At 38.8% G+C, this 26,533-nt stretch overlaps 1 protein-coding gene across 1 annotated transcript in view; it reads right to left on the bottom strand.

The window, feature by feature from the left end:
- LOC140244195 (ras GTPase-activating protein 3-like) overlaps window positions 1–26,533 on the bottom strand; it is a 142,104-nt gene that overhangs the window by 35,304 nt on the left and 80,267 nt on the right. Inside the window, exons 7-9 of the mRNA XM_072323828.1 lie at window positions 23,569–23,645; window positions 19,670–19,777; window positions 4,141–4,294 (exon numbers count right to left, since the gene is read on the bottom strand). Of these exons, the coding sequence (XP_072179929.1) occupies window positions 4,141–4,294; window positions 19,670–19,777; window positions 23,569–23,645 (339 nt within the window). The remainder of the gene's footprint in view (window positions 1–4,140; window positions 4,295–19,669; window positions 19,778–23,568; window positions 23,646–26,533) is intronic.

The raw sequence follows: 26,533 nt of genomic DNA, 5'->3' as shown, positions 1-26,533 counted from the left end.
TGAAAACAAGGTATTAGAAATTCATTTTGTGAATCTCACGGCATGATGGAACATCAAGCACTGGAGATGAAGACACTCAAAAACTATTTCTAGAGTGGAAGAAGATGAATAACTTAGCGGGGACCAAAATAACATGACCCGTGTCATCTGCAACGAAAAAAATATATAAACTGTAGGCATGAAAATTAGATACAAATAGGACAAAACTCAATTAGAGATGGTTAGACATCACTTCGTAGCGCTGTGATGACGCTTCTTTTCACATCAAATCGCTTTCTTCCGATAATCAAATCAATTCCGCGTGATATGCTGCCGTAATTTGATTGTTTGCATTCGTTAGCGCTGGTCACCCGGCACCCTTTCGGGAATGCCTTCAAGTTGACCACAAAAACACCAACAACAACAAACACACATATACACAAACACACATATACACAACCACACACACACACACACACACACACACACACTCACTGAAGGATAAAAGATAAGTTGTGCTGTAAGGAATCTCAAGGTAAATCAACCATGATTAACACAAACAGCATATGGACGGTATTGTATGAGACAAAAAATATTACCTGTCAATGGCAAACTGGTAATTTGTGAAGCTTTGTAAGTCATATTATGAACACCTCATATTTTCCATCTCTTTCCCTTTCATTTTTCATCTTCTATTTGTTTTTGTTTTGTTGTTGTTGTTGTTGTTCCCAGGGAGGGAGAGAATATTTGAATTAGGTTTACAGATCAGCCCCTGAAAAGCCATGGTCATCATTCACTTCCTTAACAAATGACAAAAGAAGAAAATTTCTAAACTGGACGCTTTACGTCAATCTCTGATGAGCAAACATGTTGCAGTAGCGTGTGCATTTGGAAATCTAGAGAAGATATGAACCAATTTATGAGAAATACAGCAGCAAAATTTCACGTTTCTTCCAAATTGGGGAAATTTTAGAATCTGACAAAGGAACAGAAACTACATTGCTTTCATTTCTCTCATCTCCTCCCCATCTAATGAAACAGGAATGCACGTCACACTGAGAAATTCTGAATTCAAATTCCTCATCATTATTACGTCATCTCCCAAGGACATCTCCAAAAATAAAGTATCATAAATAAAATGAAAACACATCACTTCCACAAACTCTACTGAGGCAACAATACTCCAGAGAATTGTTAGTTTATAACTACCTCCTGTTTACAAATAATAATTTCATCAACAAACAGGACCTCGCCAGCAGCACTTCAGCCAGGAAATGATATTGATGAATACACAAATTCAGATAACTAGGACTATGCTTGAAGCATCCCCCAGCACATGTAAATCATATCTACATGTACCCTGTACCCCCCCCCCCCAAATATCACACAACTGTACTGCATCAAATGCTCTCACATCCGCCCTTTCTCTCTCTCTCTCTCTTACAAACTTTTCTAAGTTCTCCCTCATACTGAATCACAAACAAAAACATGAAGACAAACACATTCATTTACCACACACACAAACACATACACACACAAACACATACACACAAAACACACACACACACACACACATATACACACACACATACACACACACACACACACACACACAGAGGCATAACACACGTATACAAAGATTGCTAACTGCATATAACCGCCGATGCTCTGCACAACAAGAGTTAAATGTGGAAGCATCACAAAAAAACAAAACACTACCCATCCCCACCGCCACCGGGGGAAACCAACAAGTCGAGCATACGATCGATGGTCAATTTCTATGAGAAGAGTCTCACTTCCTACGAGCCTTCAGGAGTATGAGTCTATTTCAGGCACGGTTAATCAATGGCGAACTAAATAGGGTCCGGTGGCGCCGTGTTACAACAGGATGTGAACAGACGGAGGAAGGGGGAAAAAAGACGCGAGACCGAAAGCAAAGAAGAAGACAGCACTACCGTACAACAATACAGATTAGAACGTTGATAAAGAGATGCTGAAGAGAGAAGAGGAAAAAGTTAACATGAAGAGGAGGAAGAAAATGTTTCCTCACGATCTGCTGGAACAGGCAGTCAAGGACCACAACTGCGGTCGTATTACATTAGCCAGCTTGCTTCCGAGCACCATAAGTAGACCCGAATTACATTTTTTGCTCACCATTCACAAACTCTACACAAACACGTTATCACATACCACAAGGGATAAGACTGCTAAACATATTTTCCCTTCTTGTTTTTGTTTTTATATTTCATATTCTGGTAGCTTCCTTCACCATGGAATGAGGTATAGTGAAAACAAGAAAAAAAGGTGAAAAGTTAAGCTCTAAAAAAAGAATTTCAGAGAGGCAAGTCTCCTAAATCTTCTTCCTGTTTTTGTCTATGAAACTATAATCCATTTTTTTTTAGTCGTTGTTGCTGATGTCTTCATGCTTTCTCTCTCTTTCAAATCTCTCAAATCTACTTACACTCAACCAATATTTCCTGCATTTTAGATTCATAAATAAAAGTAATAAATGAATTTGGTTCAAACAAAGAAAGAAAATCTTTTTCTTCATGTGTTTAGTAGACGAGGTAATGATATATTCACCTTATAAGTCTCATCAATGCATCTAGGATCAGCTTTGAAATCCTACTATCAAACCACCAAGGGCACGGCCATGCATAAAGTCTTCACATACCTGTCCCATGAGTCATGAATTCCACACTCACACACTCCGTCAAATTCATTTCCTGTTGGACGACACCATAATATCACAGGCAAAAGATCACTCCTGCCTTTAAACACCATCTGAACAGTCTGGCCACAGACGTCTTGTGTGACATTTTTAAGTGAACCACAGGTTTACTTCAAACAGTACATGGAATCGCTTTACATGTTTCAACAGCACATGCCCCATAACTCAGTCTAGCATGTTTGAGGACTACATTTTTGTACTTTGTGAACTTCTACCTTAAAATGATTTGAGGTAAACTTTGAGGTGCACACTCCCGGTGAGCAAAGGAGAGCTCCTACAAAGTACCTTTAAAAACTTTATGACCGCTACGGCCAACAAACTACATGAACTGTACCTGTGTGATTTTACTAAGCTAGAAAACAGGTTTACGTCCATTAAGGAATCTATGCGGCCTATTTCTCCGGCTGGAATGGAAGTTTCAATGGGAAGGGGGCACCCATAACTCTTTGTCTCCCTAGTTTTGATGACTAAAGTACTTTTAGCGCAACAAGAATAACTCTAGGTGAAGAGTTCAATGTGCATGCTCCAAGTGCGCTAGCGGTGTTTATACAGGCATGGGAGTATCGCACAGACGGGACGGAAGTAATTGGCTCATTCCATGTGATTAAAATGCAATGTTCATTCTAACCTGGCTGCAGCAGTGTAAAATAGCTCTTTCAGGTGTACTAAGACTGATCCTTGTATTTATCTAGGTATAGTTCTTGCTGTTGAGGGCAGTATACTTTTTTTTTTTTTTGGGGGGGGGGGGGTTGCATTTTGATTTTGTTTTGTTTTGTTTATTCTTTTTATTTATTTATCTCATTTTATTATTCATTTATTCATTTTTTTTGTAAGGGCCATGTCAAAATCTCAGGCTTTCACCTCCTGCAATGGCAAAAATAAAACTAGAAGCTAAAATCTGCAAATTCTGCAAAATGTCTGATATTTAAAGTTATCTCACATTGAAAAGAAGATTTGTTTCCTCAGCTTGGAACCAGAAGGGCTCTATCACATTCTAAGATTTGGGCTTAAATAAAAAGGATATAATTAATTCTCATGAAATACAAAGTTCAATTTAATCAAAAAGGGTAGATTTATACGCATTTTTCCAAATATAGGATAAAATAGCACCCTTTTTCACTTGACATTTTACTGAAAATGAAAATGATTTAAAAGTGTCACCATAATGAAGAGCAGATCGAACTCTGCAACATGATACTAATAACTCCCTTTCCCCCAAAATTGCAATTAAGCCCTTCTGGATCTCAGCCGACAATTTTCTAAAAGCCAACATGGCACCCCCTTCCCCCAAAAGAAAAGAAAAGAAAATCTTTTTTGGTAGCTTTCAACTGGTGTGGAAATGCATGGTAAGAAATTGAAATGAAAGATAAAAGTGGGAATTGCAATGAAAAGAGGGGGGGGGGGCAGGGGATTAGGAAGGTTTATCCCACCTCGACCTCTGGTGAGTTCAAGAGTGTTTCCCTGAGGTTTTCATACAGCGACGTTGGAAAGACGTAATCCTTCTGGTACTCGATGCGCACCCGCAAGGAGCCCACCGACTTGGAATGCCTGGCGTTGCTGGATTCCCGGGGCTTCAGAATGTACCTGTGAAAAAAATCAACGACAGGATCGGAAAGGAGATTAACTAATATCACCATGCTGGGTCAGTACTTGGTGGGTGGGGAGGAAATTTGAGGTGCTGAACTTTACTGAGAGAAACTACCAAGAAATTAGAACTAATGTGCAAGTTCATGGTATGTTCTATAACATAGCCTGGCACGCAGGTACAGTGAATATTATATTTCTCATTCATTTCTACTGCCTCTCTCTTCTCGCCTGCCCCTCCCTAAAAGAAGGTTCCGTGACAATTGCTGCGACAATTGCTGTCATTAAATATCTGCACACTAAACCAAACACCTCCATGTTTCTTGGCTGCAAATGCAACAACTTGCAAAGCTGTCCTTTAAGTCCCAATTTATGAGATATGATGCCTTTAAAAAAAAAAAATATGGCATAATGTACACCAAAATGACAGAAGGTACAGATGTACATTCATAAAAGTGCATTTATATAAAACATATAACTTACTCTGAAATAAGAATACAAAATGCAATGTAATTTCCCTGGGGTACATGTCTATTGTACATCTGTACAAACATGAATACACACAGTCATATTTGGAGCAGCACACTTGCCTCAGGGATGAGCATTAAAGATTCAGAAGATGGTATAAAAATGAACACAAAAATGTAAATATATAAATATACCTCCATATATGTATGTGTGTGTGTGTGTGTGTGTCATAGAGGAAACATTAAATCCCAGAACTGTTTTGCTAATGATGTCACATTCCAGGAAGAGAGCCTTGTTGATGTGTGACATTCTGAGCACTGGATATACAAATGATTCATCAAAGTTTTGAAGAGTTCCGCTTCCTCAAGTGTTTTTTCCTGCACTCGATGTGCCATCAAAACACAAAGCCAGCACAAGGCCACCCAATTCAACAAAATCACATTCAAAACCACCAAAAACAAAAATATACATGAGCAAGGAGTACATTAAAGTGTCTTTATGAAAATGTTTCAACCACATGACTAACTCTTCTGATTCTTTGCCAGGAATTCACATCTTCAGAAGATAGCCTGCCAGACCATTCATACATGTCCACCTCTGTACAGTATCCAGACATTAACATTTTCACAATTCTTTGTTCCACCCTATTGACTTTCCGATGTTAAGCTCTTCAGAGAAAACCTGCATAATGTTTACACAAGAGCTACAGATCATCCAACAACTGCAGTGCTTGCCACTTCTAAAAAAAAAAAAAAAAAAAAAAAAAAAAGATGTTGTAAAGATGAAATGTTGGAGTGGGATATTGAGGAGCTCTTCAGCCATGCATACACATGAACAGACCGTGTTTGAAGCATTAGCACTAATACCGCAAACAAAATGATTGAATTTTCACCTTTTTTTTTGGGGGGGGGGGGGGGGACACAGACAATTCAGACAGTGAAAGTTTTTACCCCCATCCCAAAACTAAGAAAGATCTGAAGGAAAGAAATATTCCAATCAATCACTCATCACGATGAAATCCTTGTCAAGAGGTTCTGTCCAAATTTTGTCGCTAATGTCAAGGACCACTTAGCCCGCTCCTCTGGGGTCCCCGGAGGGGCGGAAAGAAACCGGCAGACAGCAGCATTCTCTCCTCTTTGAGACAAACTCTCTCCACAGAGATTAAGGTCAATACCCATTGAAAAAAAAAAAAAAAGGAGAAAGAAATGAGGGCGAGGACAGCGGTTGAGGGCTTTCCGCTTTCACCACAATGATCTTCCACAAATATCAGTTTATGAGAACTTGATTGAAATGTAGTGAGAAGAATAGACTTGCTTCTCTTTACTCCAGAATGCAAGCATTATGATGGAAATATACACTGTACGCACCTGACCAATACAATTCTCTCTCCATTTAGTTGAATATCATGATCAAATATTAAACTGTTCAATGTCAGCATTGGCACTATCTATGGCGATGTGACGGAATAAGGATTATCATTCCTTCAAAGTGAGCTCATGGATGTTAAATATTTATGGTTCTCAGGCTACAGAAAAAAAAATGACTGAAATGTACAAACAGCTACAACCAAACATTCTTCAAACTCCTTTCATTTTCCATAAAAGGACAATTACTTCTTGTCTACTTCAAACATCAAGAACATTGTCTCCAGTAGCTACTTGACTATTAAGAGATAAAAGAAAAAAAACAGTGAATATGCTTCGCTTTCTCTGCAAAAATCATCTTCCCAAAAAGTACGACGAAATCAAGACAGCGCGACTGCTTAGAGACTTCAGATTTCACCACTGCGGCACTTGTCGCAAACACTTCTCCATGGCGATGACGGAAACAAGATGTTCATGGTGTGACCTACATCACCCATGCTGCTCTCAGTGAAGACACCAAACGAAGTTCTCCCCCCCCCCCCATATCTCGCTTTGTGAATGCTGTTTTTCATAGTTGTTGTTTCCTAAAGACCCTCTTCATATCTACTGCTGATGGCAGTAAACACGAATAGCCATTCACTGGAAACAAAAGACACCTCCCTACTCCAACAAAACCGGAAAGTACAAAATAAAGACTGTGGAAATAGACAAATTTATACAACGGAAGCCCAACTGCCCACTCCCCCCTTTCTTTTCACATAGATCTGCCTAGTTTGGTTTCTTACACAAAACAAAAACAATAACAACACACACACACACACACAAATAAACACACAGAGAGTCATGCACAAAAGCAATAATGATAACCTACAAGGGGTGTTTTAGCCCATGTACTTTGATATGATTGGCCAGGTTTTATACACACACACACACACACACACACACACTCAGACCCACCGATACCCCCTCCCCCAATCTTTAAAACAAAGTGGAACAATACAAGGCAGACCATGGTGTTCCCGTGGCAGACAAACATCCCTACGGAGGTGTAACAAGGAGACATGCCATTCCAACACAGCAGGGACAAGGAGAACTTCCTGACATTTTTATCCATTTATTGACTGCTAGCATCAGGAAATGTGCCCCGACTAGCGACCGACCACGACCGCAGATGCGCCAATTGGCAAACACAGCAAAGAAAGAATGAAAGGGGAAAGAAGTAAAAGTGTGATGAACTTCTTCATACTGAGTACTACGAGGGTAACATGCACTACTCTTGGTGTCCAACCTATTCGTAATGAATGTAACCTCATGCGCTTGGATTAAAGGTCTTGCAGTTGAGATAAAAGATGTAAGCATCTCTGGTTCAACAAACTCTATGCTTTAATAACAACGCACAGAATGTAGCCCAAACAACAGTAAACTGGCAATGTTGTTGGGTACACTAAGATTAATGACTATTTTTCAGTAACATGCTTTACTACTGAATCTTCTATTATTTATCATACCTTTAATTGTTTTAACTGCTTCCTCAAATTTTGCACCTAAAATCAACTCCTGGTGGTGTATCCAAAACATGTAAAGCAAATAACATAACTGAAATTTTAGACAGAGTGCTGCAACTTTACATTTAGTGTCTAACCCCATGGCTGTGAATTATTATGTTACATAGAAATACAAATGTTGTAACAGGCAGCAGAAATTATCCTCAAAATTAAACAAAAGCAACATTTCCAGAAAGAAACTGAATATATAATTACCCTCAAAATTAAACAAAATCAATATTTCCAGAAAGAAACTGAATATATAATTATCCTCAAAATTGAACAAAAGCAACATTTCCAGAAAGAAACTGAATATATACACATATATGACTAAATCGAACATCAAAGACAACAAGCACACAAACAAACCTTTTAGCTTTGGAAACACACAGATTTCTAACCAGTGTTACTGTGGACACCAAGCGTAGTGACATAAACTACAATAGGAATGCATGCTTGATGAAAATTCAGGTTTTGTTTTAGTTTGTTGTTGTTGTTGTTGTCACACAAAGATCCTAGAAAGACCTACACTGTAAGAAATATTTGAAGCGCATTTTAATAGTTTCCATGGGAAACTGATATTTCAGAACCATATCACACTTCCATTCATCAGTGCGGTAAATGTACACACAAACACACACACAATACACAAACAAACAAACACACACACACACACACACTCACATTGATATAGTATGAGAACATACATGTATGTCAAAGTAAATACCATTCCCCGCTACCTAATAATCACCCTCAGACAACCAATTCTGCATGAACAGTCCAACATCATCTGAAGATAAACCTAATGGGCAGATCATCCCCTAAACATCTGCATCCTCCCCCTCACCATTGCCATGGCGACCCACGAATTTCCTCCCAACCTGGGTAATGTTGGGTTATTATGATTTCACAGGAAAGCAGAATCCCCTTGTTATTGTCAGCTGCGACTGCAAACAGCCCGCCACCATCAGGCGTAATCCTTGGAAGAAATCTAGCAAAAGAACTGCGCGTGGAAGCTTCAGCTTTTTTCTTCTTCTTTTCTTTTTTTTTTTTTTTTGCTCCACTGAACAACACTCATGATTTCCTGAGGATGTTTTGATCATCTCTTCATTGCAGAAGAGCTGACAGCAAGATTAGAAAAAAAAAATAGAAAAAAAGGTTTATTAAAAAGAGTGTATGCAATGTTTCAATTTTGACATTTACGCTGTACTGCATGACAAGAATGACTGATTTGAGCTTTTAAGAAATTATCACTAGCGCCTTAGCATTGAAAAACATGAAAGAAGGAAGACATAATGTAATTCATTTATTCTGATTCTGATTTATTGATGCAGGCTTTTTTTTTTCAGGTAATCTGCGTATTTGGTATTCCTTTATCTGGTTTTGGCTGTTGTGGATGTTATGTTGTTAAACTGGTCGGAACCAATTTGGATTCATTCGTCAGTACTAGGTAGTGCAAGGTCGGACATTATCCTTCCTACAGTCCAGGAGTAAAAAAAAAAAATTGTTTTGTTCTCCTGCTGTGCATGGCATTTTCATGTATTATAAAAGTCCCTTTGACATAAAATGACACAACACTGTAGATGTCTATTCACATACCATCACACATACCCAAGGCTAAATGTAGCCATATACTCTTAGTTTCAACACCGATTTTCACCTACCAACATCACCCTTCCCTCTCCATCCCACCATCCCACCCACATCTTCCGTTCATCTCAATGTCCTCTTTTCACAGTTACCAGACAGACACCGAGAGCTGTGTCGTTAGAAGTGAAGTGTGATACCTCATCATTGATTTTTTTTTCCTTCCCCAATCTCTCCCCCTCTGTCTCCATCTCTCTCCCTCTCTCTCCATCTCTTTCTTTCTCTCTCCTCTTCCTAAGAAGGCATCTCAAAAGCCCGTGGAGCTAACCTCAGCACTGGCTGTTGTATGACAAATCACTCACTAGAATGAGGATGAGGGAAAATTGATAGGAAGCAAATAAGAATGGTCTCCTTCCTTCCTTTCATTCTCAAATCTTTTTTTCTTCTTCTACTCCCTTCCTGTCACTCCAAGGGTAGAAAATAAAAAATCTGGATTGATTGGAGTGGGGTCGAGGAAAAGAAGAAGAGGAAAAGAGAGAGGGTGAGAGAGAGAGAGTCTTGTGAAGGACAGGAAATCCTGAGGAAAACAGAGTGGCGGTAAACAAAAGAAAAAAAAAAGATGAAGAAGAAGCAAAAAAAAAAACGCAATCTGGGTTATTGGGTATGCATGCCAGCTTTACCCCGGGAGTCTTGGATGCATGGAGCGCCTACGTTGACATCTCTCTCATCATCAACCATTTCCCCCAACCTATTGTGTTTGCTGAAGTTGGCGCAATAAGGCCAGTCCTGAATCCCTTTGTTTGGGGAAGATTTCTCAGCAAAGGGGGTAAAAGAAAGGGGTAAAATGCAGGGGTGGGGGGGGGGGGAGTGCAGTACCTCGGCAAGAACCAGCACAACTGACTATGTGAACTATGTTGATTGGGAAAGTCAGAGCTTTCTACAGTGTTCTATTTCTTAGGGAGTCATAAATCTGTTACCGTAAAAGCTTTGTGTGTGTGTGTGCGTGTGTGCGCAGACATTTTCACGAATGAGGTCACAGACATTTTTGTGAGATGCTGTTTCATGATTTGACATCGAGGGTATCGTAAGTGAACTGAAACCTGTCCGTTCGTGATATTTTTTCACATGATGTTAGATTCACTGTCCAACAGCGATTCGCAAAATTTACAAAAAATCACTCCTTTCAAAAATAAGACTAATCACACAGCATTCTGACATCAAATAAAATCAAATGATGAAGCTTGGCAAGAATTAGAGCAAGAAGACTGCAAGTACGATTACAGCTTTTGAACCATTTCATGAAACAAGACATCCTCAAAGAGCAAAACCAAAAATACGATATCCTCACCGAGTGCTTGTCTGGGCATTCACGATGATGAAAAGGAATTCCAACAAAAGAACAGACAAAAAATATATGAATTCTAAATTATGTTCTGCTGACTACAGTATGTCATATTAATTCTGCTCAGAGTAACGAGAGAATTACTGAAGTAGAATATCAACTGGGAGGAGGCTACGACAACTTGACACCTCAGCCACGATCCTGAAATAATTCATGAATTCATAAAATTCATAGTACTGTACGGACAAAATTTCTCATTCCTACTAAAATGAGAAGCATATATGGTGAAACATGAATCCCCATTGTTAGTGGATTTTGATCTTTTCTTTCTTTGATTTTTTTGTTTTGTTTTTAGGGGGGAGACACTTTGGGCAAAAATCTGTCACAAAGGCATCTCATTTCCCTTTTTCTGCATATTTCAAATTTGATTCCCCCCCCCCCTCCATTTGTATTCATCATTTTCGGTCAAAAAGGTGTGAGACGGACACCGATGAGGATCCCATCTGGGTCAGATATGAAATAAGATGACAAACAACAAAACATCTCTCTCTACGATCTATCTATCTATCAATCTATCCATCTATCTATAAACAATCTATCTATCTATCTATCTATCTATCTATCCATCTATCATCTATCTATCTATATATCTGTTTATCTGTCTATCTATCTACCTATCTATCCATCTATCATCTATCTAGATCAATCTATCCATCTATCTATAAGCAATCTGTCTATCTATCTATCTATCTATCTATCAATCTATCTATCTATCAATCTATCCATCTATCTATCTATAATCTAGATCTATCTATCTATCAATCTATCTATCTATCTGTCTATCTGTCTGTCTATCTATCTATCTATCTATCAATCTATCAATCTATCCATTTATCTATCTCTCCATGCAAAGCACTCGAGTCCTATCAGAGTATCTCAATCATTCTGGATAAAATTTTGTACTGGGCAGAATGATTAACCCATCAATGTTTAAAGTGATTTTGCTGAAGAAATAATAATCTTTTCCTCCTTCAACAGGCAACTTTGAATTTAACTACATATGCTACATTGTAGAATGAAAGATAGAACCGCTGTGGTTAGATCTGTTAAGCTGCACAATATCAGAAATAATTTCTAGTTAATCACAAACACAACAATTTTAGGACTTTGATAAATGTACAAGAGAAACAAACAATAAACACACAAACAACAATGACTTTAACAAAAAAAAGAACTTTTTTTTTTTACTCTATCTTACAAAACAATGACATTGAATAGTAAAAATTATCATAAAAAGATGCAGTACTGCAGAACAGAAACATGGTTTGGGGGACTCAGTGAGTTGTATGACTTCACGAAAGTCAAATGATCTTATTGCACACTGTGCTATTACCAAGTGCTGTGGCAAGAGCTTCATTTATCCTTGAGATTCCCACAATATTTTGAAAACAGCCCTAGACCCTTCAGAAATGGCATATATATCAAAATTCAGAAATATAGCATGTGTGCGTGTGTGTGCGTATGTGCAGCGCGCACAAGAGTGTGCAAGTGTCGGCCCTAGGGCACTCATCCCTGTATTTTTGAGGGGCTAGCAGCAACAGAAAGGGTTTGCGAGGTAATTGTCAACATGTCATTAATGACTGAGAAGAAAAACATTCACCCTCGTCCAAACTGGCCGTGGCAGCGAGAGCGTCCGTAGGAAACTTTGCGAGCACGACTGTGCTAATTGCACTTCCCTTTACATTTGACTGCAGCTGCGGTTTGTTTATCGTCGTTTTCTCTTCCAGCAGGTAAATCCTGTCAATTTACGATCCCTTCCCGCATGACAAGTTCTTTTCACGATTCCCAAACAAAGAGGAAAGAAAGAGATGTTGATGCAGTCTCTAACCTTCAAGGTAAGAAAAAAAAAATTGCAATCACTGAGTGACCTTTAAAGGTAAACTTTGTTTTAGACAGCACCATTGCACTTGTTACAGTGTATATAAGAGTGTATTCTCTGACATTTTTTAAATAACTTTGTCCAGTTACATCTGCGATGGAAGACCATGAAAATTGAGACAGTTGGTTAGTATTTCTTATCCTTTGTGGCATAGAGTACATCAGCTTCATACATGTAGCTGGAATCACACAGGAAAGCAACATCAACATGCAATAGTAACGTTTATTATAAAATCCACAAACACATAAATTGTTCTCTCCAAACCATATCTGTTGATGAGGAATGTATTTGGCACACTTCTGGCCATGACTTCCTTCTTCCATTCACTTTAAATCCATTTGCCTATCATGTGCCTTTCTCTAGCTTGCTTTGGCAAGCCAAAAGAAACATAAGGCAAAGCCTAAGATGCTGCAGACCTTTATTTTCGAGACCACTTGCCAAAACTCAGAATGTACCAGTCAAATCACATTTTCATTGATTTCACTAGGATCAAATTTGTGCAATAATGGAGTTATTAACTTTGTCTTTAAGCAAATGAAAGGGACGGGTAATTGACATTGATAGTATATGTATATATATGTATATATATATATTTTTTGTTACTCATAGAACACCAGAATCACTGCATGCGAAAATTGAAAACATGAGCTCTCAACCCACAACGTGCAGCTGACATGTCAGTTATTCTTCTGCAACACACGGGATTTTACCGAAATGCACAAATTGTCGGCGATAAGCCTGTGAATCAGCTACAGTAAGACTCCCCTAGCAGCTCATTTGTCACGTTCTATCACCATTAGCACCGTACCAAGTTTTCCCCCAAGCATCTCCTACTCCCCCCCCCCCCAATCCCCAACCTTACCTCCCCACCCCCAAGGGGTGCACTTTGTCATCCCACGCAGGCTCTCCCATCTCCCTTTCCTTTCCCTCCTAAAACTTTCATGCCGGCCCACAAATCAGCTACACTGCTCCTTTGGCACACAAGAGAGATGTTATTACAGTAGGAAGGCATCTCCCTAGAAATTCTGACTTTCCCGGAAAAATATATCCTTTACAAAAAAGCAAAAGAGGCACAAAAAGAAGAGATAGAGCGACTGTCTGACAAGATCCCAAGGCAGCCTTGGAAATTCAATGCTTTCCCAATTCTGTTTGATTCTGATTTGTATGCTAAGATTCATTCACATCTGGACATGAGAGAGAGTATGTTTTTAACAAGTTTGCAGGTGATTCGCCTTGCTTTGCTCCTTCTCAATTTCCAATTTACAAAAATTCCATTTTGATTCTAGCGCATCATCTTACTTAAAATTCCTCGTGACAATTAACTAATGTACTACTTTGAAAACCAGATGTGATCGCATTAATCTGCATCATTACTTACAAATTATGTGTTGTTTAAGTCAGTAACCCTTAATGAGAAGGTGACACAACATTTGCTCCTGCAACAATTGCTCTGGTCTTATTCTATCCAGGAACTTGGGGTTAGGGTTAGGACTGTGATAGAGTTTTAGGTTTAGTTTGATATGAGGACTAGGATTAGGGTTATGTCTGTAAATAAAATTCATGACTGGATCACCGATGTAGCTTGCAGAAATTTTATGGCGCAATTGTTGCAGGAGCAAATGTCATGGAACCTAATGAGAAACATTCACTTTTACGCACATTCCCAAGAGTGCCTCATTCCTGTTTACTAGCACATGGCATACTGCCATGAGATTCTCATGTAATCAGTCACATCTGAGGAATATCTTTTGTCCATACATGTTCCCACCCCCTTTTCTAATACCATGGAAACGTAATACTCTATAGAATTGCCTGCTGAGACTTAAAAGAATCAGAAACAAGTTCACAGTCAGATTTACAAGGTTATTTTCCATCAGTAATAACAGCTTTGCCATCTTTTCTTTGTTTCTACAAATGTGTCTGCTACTAGTATGAACAATAAACACAAGCTCTTAGCTCTCACTTCTGAAATGTAATCATCAATTTCTCTCTGACAAGTTTAAGAAAGATTCCAACCTGCATGAAAATTAACAGCATCACTAGCTGTACTAGGTGCTCGGCGCTGCAATACGTGAGGTTTCACTCGGGCAACCTCAACTTCACCACCCTTTGAGACCCCTTCTATGTACACAAACCATTCAAGATGAAGTGCCAGCTACGTGGCATTGACACTGAAACTGAAGGACCGGATGTCATCCAAGCCCTCGGCTGGAGGAGAACAAATACCAAAGGTTTCTCTCGCGGTGTGTGTGTTGTGACATCTGTGGAGCTCTGTCCCTTCGAGCCATCAGTGGTGGGCTATCTGTTTTATGATTCTATCTACTCACTCTCTCTCCCTCTATCTATCTATCTATCTATCTATCTGACTGCAAAATTCTCCCTTTCTTTTTCTCTCAACATTTCTTTGAGTACTGCCATACACTCATTTCTGCCTTTATCCCTGTCTTTCAGTCTATCATCTATGTGCACAGTATCTCTGCATTCCATTTTCTTTTTTTTTCTTTTTTTTTCTTTTTTTGGGGGGGAGGGGTATCTCTCCATCTCCCGTTCTCTCACTATGATCTCCAATATTCCCTCACCTTTTCTCTCCCTCCACGCCCCCCCCCCCCTCCCCCTTCTCTCCCTCCCTCTTTCCCCTCGTTGAGGATGGGCTGATTTTGCTACAACATGCATTTCCCATAGACACCTTGCCAAGTATACTCGGGACTCGTCCTCAATAGGTGAACATTTCTTTGTCTACTGCTATAGTCTCATATTTACCTCCCTCTTTCTCTTTTATTTTTTTTTTCACTAGTTTTCTAGGCTCCCCCATGTTAAAACAATCATCTCCTCTGTTTTTTTATCTTTTCTTTCCCTTTCTCTCCTTGTCTTTATATCTCTCTCTCCCTCTCAAGGTTTCTTTGTGTACTCCTATACTCTCACATTAGTCTTTATCCCACTGTCTTCCACTCTAGTTGTTTAAATATATCTCTCTCCACTTCCATTTTCTTTCTCTCTCTCCGTTCCGTCATGCAAAAGCATTTATCTCCAATGTTTTCTTGCCTTTTCTTCCCAAATTTTTCTCCTTCTCTCTCTCTCTCTCTCTCTCTCTCCCTCCCTCTCTATCTATCTCTCTTGCCACCAATTTAAAGTAACAATCTTCCTTTTGCAGCTGTCACTTCCTTTTCAGCCTTCTCTCTTTCACTCAATCTCTCTTGCATCATTCATCTTTCCTTCTCCTGCTTCCTTTCCACCGCTCTGCTCATGCTCATTTTCTTTCTTCTCTCTCTCTATCTTTTTCTTGCTGACACATGTGCATACAGAAATATCGATACATATACCAAACAAGTACATTCATACGAGAAGACAGGAATATACCAAATAAAAAACATGCCATTCAATACACATGCATTCACACATACTCAGCACAAGCTTTGCAGTAACCTCTTTGTGATCTCAGTAAGATGTGAACTTTGCAAAACACTCCCAAAGGTTGGTGTGTGGTAGAAAATAAAGACAGGATGTTTCCATTTCCATTTTTGATAAATAACCGCATATCAACCAGCAATTAAACGACGAAGCCAAACATAAAACTATCCACAAACATAACCCTAAACCTAATCCTAACATCAAACTAAACCTTAAACTCTATCACAACCCTAACCCTAACCTCAAGTCCTTCAAGAAATAAGGCCGAAGCATTTCGCAGGAGCAAATGTCATATCACCGTGTTGTATACGACGGCCGACGCCAAGAGCCAGGCCTTGATTGAGCTGATTGGTGAATAAAGGGACACAGAAAGGGTTAAACTATCACCTCCTAACATCCTTTGTGTGTTTGCTTTTTTTTTCTCTCTCCTTTTTCTTTTATTGTTAAAGGACGGCCTCCTTTCTCTCACATGCCGAGTTTGGCGGCCAAACATGCTGTGAGGCAAATTGACAATTTAAATCCAAATTGTCACCCAAATTGAATCACAATGCATCTTTCCAAGGAGACAGAACAGCAGAAGGGACAAGCAGAAAATTTGCAGACGAGCTGAAAAAAAAAAGAAGAAAAAAACATGAAAGCAGGCGAAGAAAAGCAAATGGCATTGAGGGACACACCGTACATGAGCTCCGGGGAGTAAATGCAAAACAGCTGGTTTAAGGAGGAGGTGGAAAGGAGAAAAAGTGACAGAAAAATGTGAAAATGTGAGAATAAAAGGATAGAATCACAGAAATATGAGAAAAGAAAAACAGAGAAGAGCGTTTGAATTTGAACATCGCTTTCATGTTTTATCCACTGGACACGACTTCCTCTTTTTTTATCTCTTTTTAAAAAAGTGATGTGATATCTATATGACAAATGGGAAGAAATCTCGGAAAATGGGTGAGTATGGACTCAATCTAAAAGAAACATGAAACAAGGCATTACATCACACAAGTACCGATGTAAAGTACCTTTTCAAAGAAAGTCATGGAGTTCTGAGTGGCAACACTAATGCATGTACAAATAGGAATTTGCATAATGTTTTCACGAGGCAATCATATTGATCAGAAATGGCACATACATAAAAGTTGAGACAAATATTTCATCTCATGACAAGCATTCCGCTGACATGAACGCATCTTTGAATGTAGCTTCATTTCAGGACAAGGATTAATAAATCTATCCACCGGCAATCACTCTGCATCATAAAATTGGTCTGACACTGAACATTTTGTGCTTGCCATGTGATGTCTTTCAATAGAGTTAGAAAGTGATGATGTCACAGTTTTTTGTTATAGCTTGGGTTGGAACCAGGTGCGCACGTAAACACTCGGGCCAAGTGAGGGTACTTATAACCGATCTCCATGGCGACGAATGGCTATGACCTCACAGTTTAATATTCTAGTGAAAATGGAGTAGAGAGATGACCAATTTTGGTGCAACGGTCTTGTCTTCCAAACTCAATTTATGTATCCATGTGACCTTGGATTTCACACGCCAACAAAAAGTTTGCAAGTGCAATTACTTCCAGTCTTGCGCACATTCCGAAGGAGAAGATGCTCAGCTTTAAAATGATACACACGTTGCTCATGAAAATGGGATGTTCTCAACCAACTAAAGACATGTGGTAGACAAGTAATACTCTAGGAATTATTACTGTTCTTGAGTTTTAATGTACATATCTTACATGAGCCTAATGAAAAGAAAAAGGAAGGAAAAAGATTGACAGGCGAAAGAAACATTAAGTAAAAAAAAAATCAAAAGATTGTTAACCTTTCAGTTAATCTTATGCCCATAAAATATTGCATTGTCCTGACAGTAAAGCATTATCCTTGCAGGAAACATCATAAATCTTCAATAAATATTCTGGAAAGTAAAGAAAAAATACATAGAGAACATCTTCAAAACTATATTTATAAACCCTTTTTTTTTTTTTCCAGGACAACTAGGAAATTGACCATGCAAGCTTTTGTGGGTTTTATGACGCAAGGTCGTCCACTGTTATTTGTCAGACTCAGTTGCTATTTGATGCTAATGATTTCCACATGATTTTCACAAAAATAAGGAAAATAGAACCCAGAGTACAGAAAAGAAGAAAACTGGGAGCAAAAAAAGGTAAACATGTAAACAAGAAAAAAATGCAGGGACAGAAGGAAGAGGGCATGAAAATTCTGTCTTGTCAAGTGTAGTGTCGTCATCCAGAGGCTATATGAAATAATCAAATCAAATTTCCTATCCCTGCAAAACATTCACGCCATCTCATCCTTCCAACTCTTTTCGGCTGCTCCGCAACAATAGCCCGAAAACCTAATGATGACATATTTTTTCCAGCATCAAAAAAAGAGTTGTGCTAGTAGCTGAGTAGTAAACACTCTGCGTTGGGGGGTGGGGGGGGGGGGGGAGGGAAAAGAGAGAGAGGAGAGAGCGAGGGGGGATAAAAAGCATGTCATGACGAGAGCGAACCTGAAGAGTGGTTAATTTGCAAAGCTTGTCGGCCGAAAGGGAAATTACGCGTGTAAATCGCTTCACATGTAAAATCGCTCCATGGGGAGTTGAGCACAACTGGGCCGGCTTTCCTCCCGTGGCTGAGCAGAAAATTCTTCCTGCGTCCTGCTGTAATGATGGGAGTGATCCACGGCACAGAAAAATGTGGTCCTTGCCACCATTTTTTTTCTCTCTCTCTTTTTTTTTTAAGGAACAACAGTATCCACCAACCCTCACTGGAGCCTAAACAATTCGGTCACTGACCTGAACTGCTCAAGCTGAAGGTTAACCCGTTGAGGACGAGTCCTGAGTATACTCGGGCAGGTGTCTATGGGAAATGCATATTGTAGCAAAATCAAGCCGTCCTCAACGGATTAAGAAGAAAGCCCACGTTAGATCGGGGGGGGTTGCCACAAGAAATGCTGCTTCACGAGAGAAAGGATGATTACGTATTCAAGCTGTCTTGTCATAGACTACACATCAGATAGACTGAATGGTTGCAGTTTAACCCATGGAAATGGAGGACGGTTTGATTTTGCTACAACACGCATTTCCCATAGATGCTTGCCCGAGTATACTCAGGATTCATCCTCAACATGTTTTTAAAAAAATATTTGTTCACAAAAATTCCAGCTCATACAGTAAAACTTGTATCTCATTCCATCAATAAGGTACTTGATCACATATTCAACCACTCGCAAAATTGTCCTACACATTCAAATTTGCAAGAAAAGTAGTTGTCAGTTACATGGACACTACTGTGTTTTGTTCTGTTTTGCTTTTTAAAGGAACTGTACAGTACTGGTTGAGGTGAGGATTCAGCTTGTAACTTTTTGTGAGATATTTAGAAACCATTCTATGAAATGTTAAAGAGCATACAATTTTAAGGGAAATCAAAAGTTTATTTGATTAAAAGTGGTTTTGAAATGGCCAAGATATAAAAAAACAAGGTAAAACAAACAGATCCTAATGAAAGTCATGGCCTGTCAATTTTATTAGGATCGCTTTTTTGGATATCTCAGCCATTTCAAGGCCAATTTTCATCAAATAAACATTAAATCCTTCTTGAAATTACATGCTCTTTCATATTTCAGAAAGGATTTCTCATTACCTCACCAAAAAAATGCTATAAACCTGAATCCTCACCTCAACCAGTACTGCACAGTCCCTTTAAATTTGAAGACAAGATGGGAAACATACCATGCTTTGTGCATTCCTGTTGACATGTCTAGGGCACTAATGGGGATCTTCACCTCTCCGATGAACACATCGCCTGACAGGCCCGAGACGGAGTTCCATAGGGCAATTCTGTAGAGGCGAAGGAAACAACAAAAAACTTGTCAAGGAACAACTGACATTCTTCTTGGGGAGAAACAGTCCATATTCGGTCCAGACTGTCATGCAACTATTGGATGTCCCAAATATATGATGTCACATTTTAAGGACCAGCCACAAATTAATCTAGTTTTTATTAAATTTGCTGAGGAATAATCACATCAGAACTCCAGCATGATTTGGTTACGAGGAAAAACGGGTTGCTCAAGTTGTCTTTTGCTGTTGTTGTTGTTGTTGTTGTCATTGTTGTTGTTGCTGTTGTTGTCATTGTTGCTGCTGCTGCTGTTGTTGTTGTTTTCATTTTAAAAAGAGAGGATTCAATTCATTTTCCAAAGTATGGTTTCATGCAAGTTGTATTATGTTTCCTTTTATGATATTGTGAAACATCCGAGCCTGATTTTTTTGTATCACATTTCCACAAATGGTACACAGAACAGAACTTCCATGGTAAGTTTGTTCCTCTGTGTGCGTTTGATATTCAGTATCTCATTTCTTTCCACTTCTTTTTTCTCCCTTTTTGTTGTGGATGATATGACACTCATCAACCTTGACCTATATATTACTGCTGCCTAGAGACTTGGTAGACAATACCAGCAACTCGGTGTCGGCATTTTTGCTCTTCCGAACAAGGTCTAATGCCCATTGAGCCACAGTCAAGCTAGCGCTAGATGTGCACGGAATGTTAAACATGGACATTACAAACCCAGGCAATTTTCTCTCGCCTCCTTTGACAGTTTCAAGGCAAGTGAGTTCCATTAAAAGAAAAAAAAAAAAGAACAGAGAAAAACTTTGAAGAGAAAACTTGGCATTGCTCGATAAGTCGTAAATCTCAGTGAGGGCAGTTTTAGACAGTCACGGCTAGATTCATCAGCCATTTATTTCCTGCTCTTAGTGCAACTGTGTGCAGTTCTAATTCAGAGCTGCAGCATTCTTTGTTCTGTCTTGTCACCCACCCCATCCCTAAATGCTTTTATTCTTTTCAGCAATCCCAAACTGTAACGCCTTAGATAATACCCGAGCATCTAAATCAGCAAAGCTATTCTAATGATGTGAAAGACAGTCTGGGGAAACTTCCAGATTATCACTTTTCTTTTATTTCAAATAATTTGATTGTTCATTATCATCCAATGGGGAAAAATACTACAAGTAACATCAAACAGCATTTTTGCTGAAAAAAAAAAATTAAAAATGTTCGCAAGAAATGTTTGGTTTAAGATTTTCAACACCCTAGCCAGCACGAACCTCCAAAACTGATTATAGTAGATTACATCTGCCCATAACATGTAGGTACTTTACAGTATTCTGCTGTGAAATGTAGTTATTTTTGCTTCTTCTTTAAAAAAAAAAATCAAGTCTAAGCTATGTTCGAGATCTGTCTAAGTACAAGCACAGGAGAATGTTTGAGTGTAATATAAATGAAGTGTAGACTATACCTCTGGTTGATTACTTTACCCCTGGTTGCAAATGAGTACAATTTGATATTCGATGAGTGTGTGCATGCGCAGGTGTGTGACAACGTGAATGTACTTGCTGGGTCATCTTTCAATGTACAGAGAGAGACGGAGAGAGACGTGAGTGGAAGGACAGAGAGAGAGTGAGAGACAAAGACAGAGGAAGGGCAAGAAAGGCGTAACTCCCTTGGGGTGTCATCAACTCAATGCTCAAAAACACTTGAATGCAATGTCAAGTTGGGAAGGGGCGTTTGTTTCAGGTGCTAGCCTCACTTCCAGCCAACTTCCTTGTTACCTCAAACTGACTTTATGTGACATTGCATAACTGTCCACTTCCTTTTATGGTATGAATAATGTTATAAAAATTTGCAAATAATAATTGATCATTTTCAACTTTACTCTCTTGAATATTGGTATACAAGCAATGCATATCAGTGAAGGTATCAGTAAGAATTACCCACACAAGATACAATTTGTACCTTTGGAACAGTCTAACACACCCTAGACAACAGCGGAGAGCTTTTGAACTGTTTCGAAGGTACCAAGTATCCGAGGGTAATTATACTAATGTCTTCACAAAATGATGCATATTATTTGCTTTATTACGTATGTACATGAAGCAAATCATAGCTGTTTGATTAATGAGCGCCATGAGCATCATTCTTGATGGACTTCAGTGCATTATACGAGGCCACTATTATTATTATTAATCACCCTCATCACGGCAAATAAAACGATGAAATCTCGCCTGGTCATCAGTGCAATATGAAAGTGTCAATGACCGGTCATTATACTTTACTAATGACCAGTCATAAGCAAAATTATGTGTTAGGAAAAATAAATGCCTGGTGACATACGTATGATCACAACCAAACATTTTATTAGTATCTACTCTATGATAAAGGATTATTTGTTATGTTTATATCTCATATTTCATAAGTATTCCCATTAGCCCATCCACTATTATAGAATGGGTAGCGAGAATCCAGCAATCTCATTGGTTGAGAGCTATGTGTTGATTTTGTACTGGCCGAACGCCGAGTCACAGTGGTAAACATATTATCATGCACTTGTAGCAAGAGTACGTGCACTTGTAACATTTAGGTTCGTGCACTAAGCAAGTGTTTGCACACTCAGTGCGAGACGCCTATTGGCTAAAATAGCCATGCATCAGTTTTTACTGGATGCATGGCTCTGAAGAAAAACCATACGTGCAGTAAAAACTGATGCATGATTTCCGGACTCTCGTCTATGGCAAGCCACACAATAGAAACACAATAGAAAAATGGGTTTTTGGCAAGAAAATTACCCATTCTATAACACAGATGACGCACATGTCTTTTCGTGCGTCAGGCGGAATATAGTGTGCATACGGTAACTATGGAATTAAGCCTAAACCCACTCGGCTTCGCCTCGTGGGTTAAGCATTCAATAGTTACCTCATGCACACAATTCCGACTGACGCACTTATACCTGTGCGTCATTTGTATACCAGCAGTTGACCTCCTTTGAGGAAGAACCAAACCTCTGTATGCATGTCTCTGCATGTGTGTGTATGTGTGCATGTCTTATACATACCTGTATAAATGGGCTTTGGTATGTGGGACATGCTTAGGGTTCGGGGTATGTAAATGCGAGACTTCATGATTTTTTTTTTAGAGTCTTACATATCTTTTGATACCTAATTTGGGCATATACCTGCAGTGGTTATCGTGTTACATAACATTTTACGGTCACATGTCAGTCAAAAATGGCATATTTGTATGTGTTTATGTGTAAAATGAATGAGGTTTTTCAAGATTCTAATGTCTCCTTTTGTTTTTCTTGCACAGTCTTTTTTCAGCTATTAAAATCTGATCTCATGTTGAAATTAATTGTTCTGAATGTAAACCATAAAACAATGGAAAACATAAGAAATAAAAACAATAATTAACATAAGAAATACTGAGATACTCGACTTTGGTATGTATAATGAGTAAAATTGTTTAATTGAATATCAAATTTTTTATCTTAGACAATCTGCTTTCTAACTTCCTTTCACATATTTCACGATTAAGGGATCACTAGACAACCATATTGGCACAAAATAAACACACAAAAAAATAAAACAAATCCATAAAAATTAGCATAGTTGCATAATTAATTAGCCTTAATTAGAAAATAATGGTAATTTTTGTAAAATTAACTATGTGTTCTTGAAGGGTACAAATGTGCATCATAAACCAGGTGCATGCCGAATTTGGTGACAATCAGACATTCAGTGGCCGAGATCTGGGGGGGGGGGGGGGGCGGCATCATGCCTTTTTGACTCACTTAAGCTCTGTCTTGCAGATGTCTTCTTCCGGAGGGCTGAAATGATTCTTTTCCACGTAGGAGTTGTTCTTTTGAAGCTGAAGAAATAGAGAGAGAAATCAGGATAAAAAAGAAGAAGAGACTTGGTAAATGAGTACTCTCCAACAGATCCCTGGGGGGTGTTTCATCAACGTTTGTTGGCGCTGACAACTTGAATCACCATAGTAACAGTCAGTGACCAGAGCATCTCAGCCAATCAAAACCAAGGATTTTGCTGAAATTGGTCAGCGCCGAAAGCGTTGATGAAACACCCCCCTGAGCTCTATTGAAGCGTTTCACACCTCTGCAGATAAATACACACACACACACACACACACACACACACACACACACACACAACACACTGTAAAATCAGAAATACTTGTGGCATGAAACTTTTGCGAATCGCCCACTGGCATTCAATGCTGTGTAGACAAATGCTATCATGTGCATCTTACTTTCGCAACTTTTGGCTCCTCTAAAAATTTTTGAAAGCTTTGTCCGTGTGAAAAATTTCTGGTTTTATTTATGTGGTTTTACAGATATCCAAAAATCAAATGGGTCAAACTTTCATCAAAACTACTTTATCTTGGGGTATCTCAGCCATTTCAAAACAGATATTCATCAAATAAACTTTGATTTCCTTTCAGACTGTAAGCTTTTTCATATTTCATTTTTGTTATCTCACACACACACACACACACAAGAAAACAAAAATTGAAGTCCCATCTCAACCAAGTCTTTACCATTCCTTTAAAGGGGCACTAACAGATGGAAAATCCTGTAGACTCAAGTTAAACACTTTTTCTGTCCCTGCACTACAATACTGACACATCTCTCTTACATACTGAGCATGGGGGTATTCACCAGTTCATTAAAACATCAACAGTGCCACATCTTGCAGGAAGTGGTTGCTATGGTTACCAATCATGACGAGCAGACTCAACTTGGCACTGCTGGCAGTGCAAGGCATCCTTCAAAACTTTCCAAAGTGCTCTGATTAATGACATATTGATTTCTTTGTGGTGTAAAATTGTTTTCTGGTGAAAATGGCACACAAATTAACAACAAATTGATACTAATTGTGATCATTTAAATCTAATCACTCCTAATTACCACAACACCATGCATGTAATCCCCTAGTTAACTCAGGCAAATCACACAATATGGGGCTTAATATCTAGCCATGAAAAATAGAGAATAAAAACATAATGCGGCTGATAGCAGGAAGAAATGATATAGGAGCGATCAACCTATTGATTAGGCAGGCATAAGACATAAATTAAAAAAACAAATTGGAGCTTAATAGCTCCAACAAAAACCAATCAATGGCTTCTGAGAAAAGCCAATATGGTGGGCTTTGTTTAATCATGGAACAAATGTGTTTACAGTCTATTTTTTTTCCAAATTCTAAGCACTCATGAATATGCAATAAGTCGGTGATGATCCATAGTCATTGCCCCTTTACAAGTTATCTTTAAGCCAAAACATAGTTCTTGTATGCCTGCAAAACTGTCAATTTTTGCTCTACTATGTACACGAATGCATGAAAAATGTAAACACAATTTTATTTGTGTAACAATAATGTGAAACATTAGCCAAACAAGGTTCCCCGGAAGTTCACAATCTACGAAGTTACCCGATCGCGGTTGCTACATTATTTTTCATAATCAATTATCAATAATTGACAAATTGGGTCACAGTGCTCTTCCACACCATAATGAATTGCACGCAGCTTGTTGGAAAATACAATTTAATGCAAGGGCAGGATCAATCATCACGTAATCTCCTACAGTCCCACAATGCTGAGCAAGGAGGACTATTCTTACATAACAGTCTTCACCTGCAATCAAGATTAATCTACACCTTTGATCTCAAAATACTCCGTAACCACTCATCATCCTGGCAAATTGCATCAGCCAGGTAGAGTTTCTTGGCAGACCCTTTTCATGTATTGCAAGCAAATTCCAAATAGTGGAAGATTAATTTTTGAGAGCTTCTAAGAACTACCTTGTATGTTTTAGCTTTAAGCACCTTTAAGCACCTACAAAATGAGGACCATGATATCACTGGCCAAAGGAGAAAACTCTAACTGGAACATGATGACAATGATGATGATGACATCGCCACCAATCATCCTAATATACATCTAAAAGAAACAGAATAATCAATGGCAACATTCATATCCGTGATGATTACTCTTAAAAGTGATACCAACTATGCCAATCATGACCCACTATCTTCTCAAATTATCATGTTATTGACAACGGAGATATACAGAAGAGTTTGTCCAAGTGTTATCACTCTGATGATTGTCTTATACTAATTAATTGTGTGTGTGTGTGTGTGTGTGTGTGTGTGTGTGTGTGTGTGTGTGTGAGTGTACCTGAATAAGAAATACTGTGGTACACTGAAAACATCAAAGTGGTTTACTCTGAATGTTGTGTTTTTATGGTCAGTACATTGTTGTTTGTACTATCAACCCCTTTTGCCACACAATGGCGCCTGGCAAGTTCGGCAAGACACTTTCATTACGAAATAAAAATGAGCCGAAGAGGAAGAGAAAGATGACGATTATGATGACATGATGATGATGATGAAAAGAAACAGATAGAAAAAAAAAAGGATTAAACCATAAGAAAGAAGAAAATGGTGAAAAAACAGGAAGTGAATTGTGAAGGGAAGGGGAGGATAGGAGGTCATCGACGTCCTTGGGCGAGGGGATGGGGATGTTTGGACTTTGGGATTGGGGGAAGGGGAAAAATGGCATACGTCTGTCTGGCAATGGGTGGGACTAAAAGACGGAGGGGAGATAAGTATGGAGGGTTTTTTGCTGTAGAATAGTTGGAAAGGTAGAAATCGTAAGGAAAGGTAGTTAGGGAGAATTGTTTGGATGATGGCTTGCTAGTTTTACATATAATATACTTCCATTTTTTCAGTGTTGGTA

The sequence above is a fragment of the Diadema setosum genome, chromosome 21 (genome assembly GCF_964275005.1).
Source record: "Diadema setosum chromosome 21, eeDiaSeto1, whole genome shotgun sequence".
In the NCBI taxonomy this organism is placed as follows: domain Eukaryota; kingdom Metazoa; phylum Echinodermata; class Echinoidea; order Diadematoida; family Diadematidae; genus Diadema; species Diadema setosum.
This window is presented reverse-complemented; position numbering and strand designations above follow the sequence as displayed.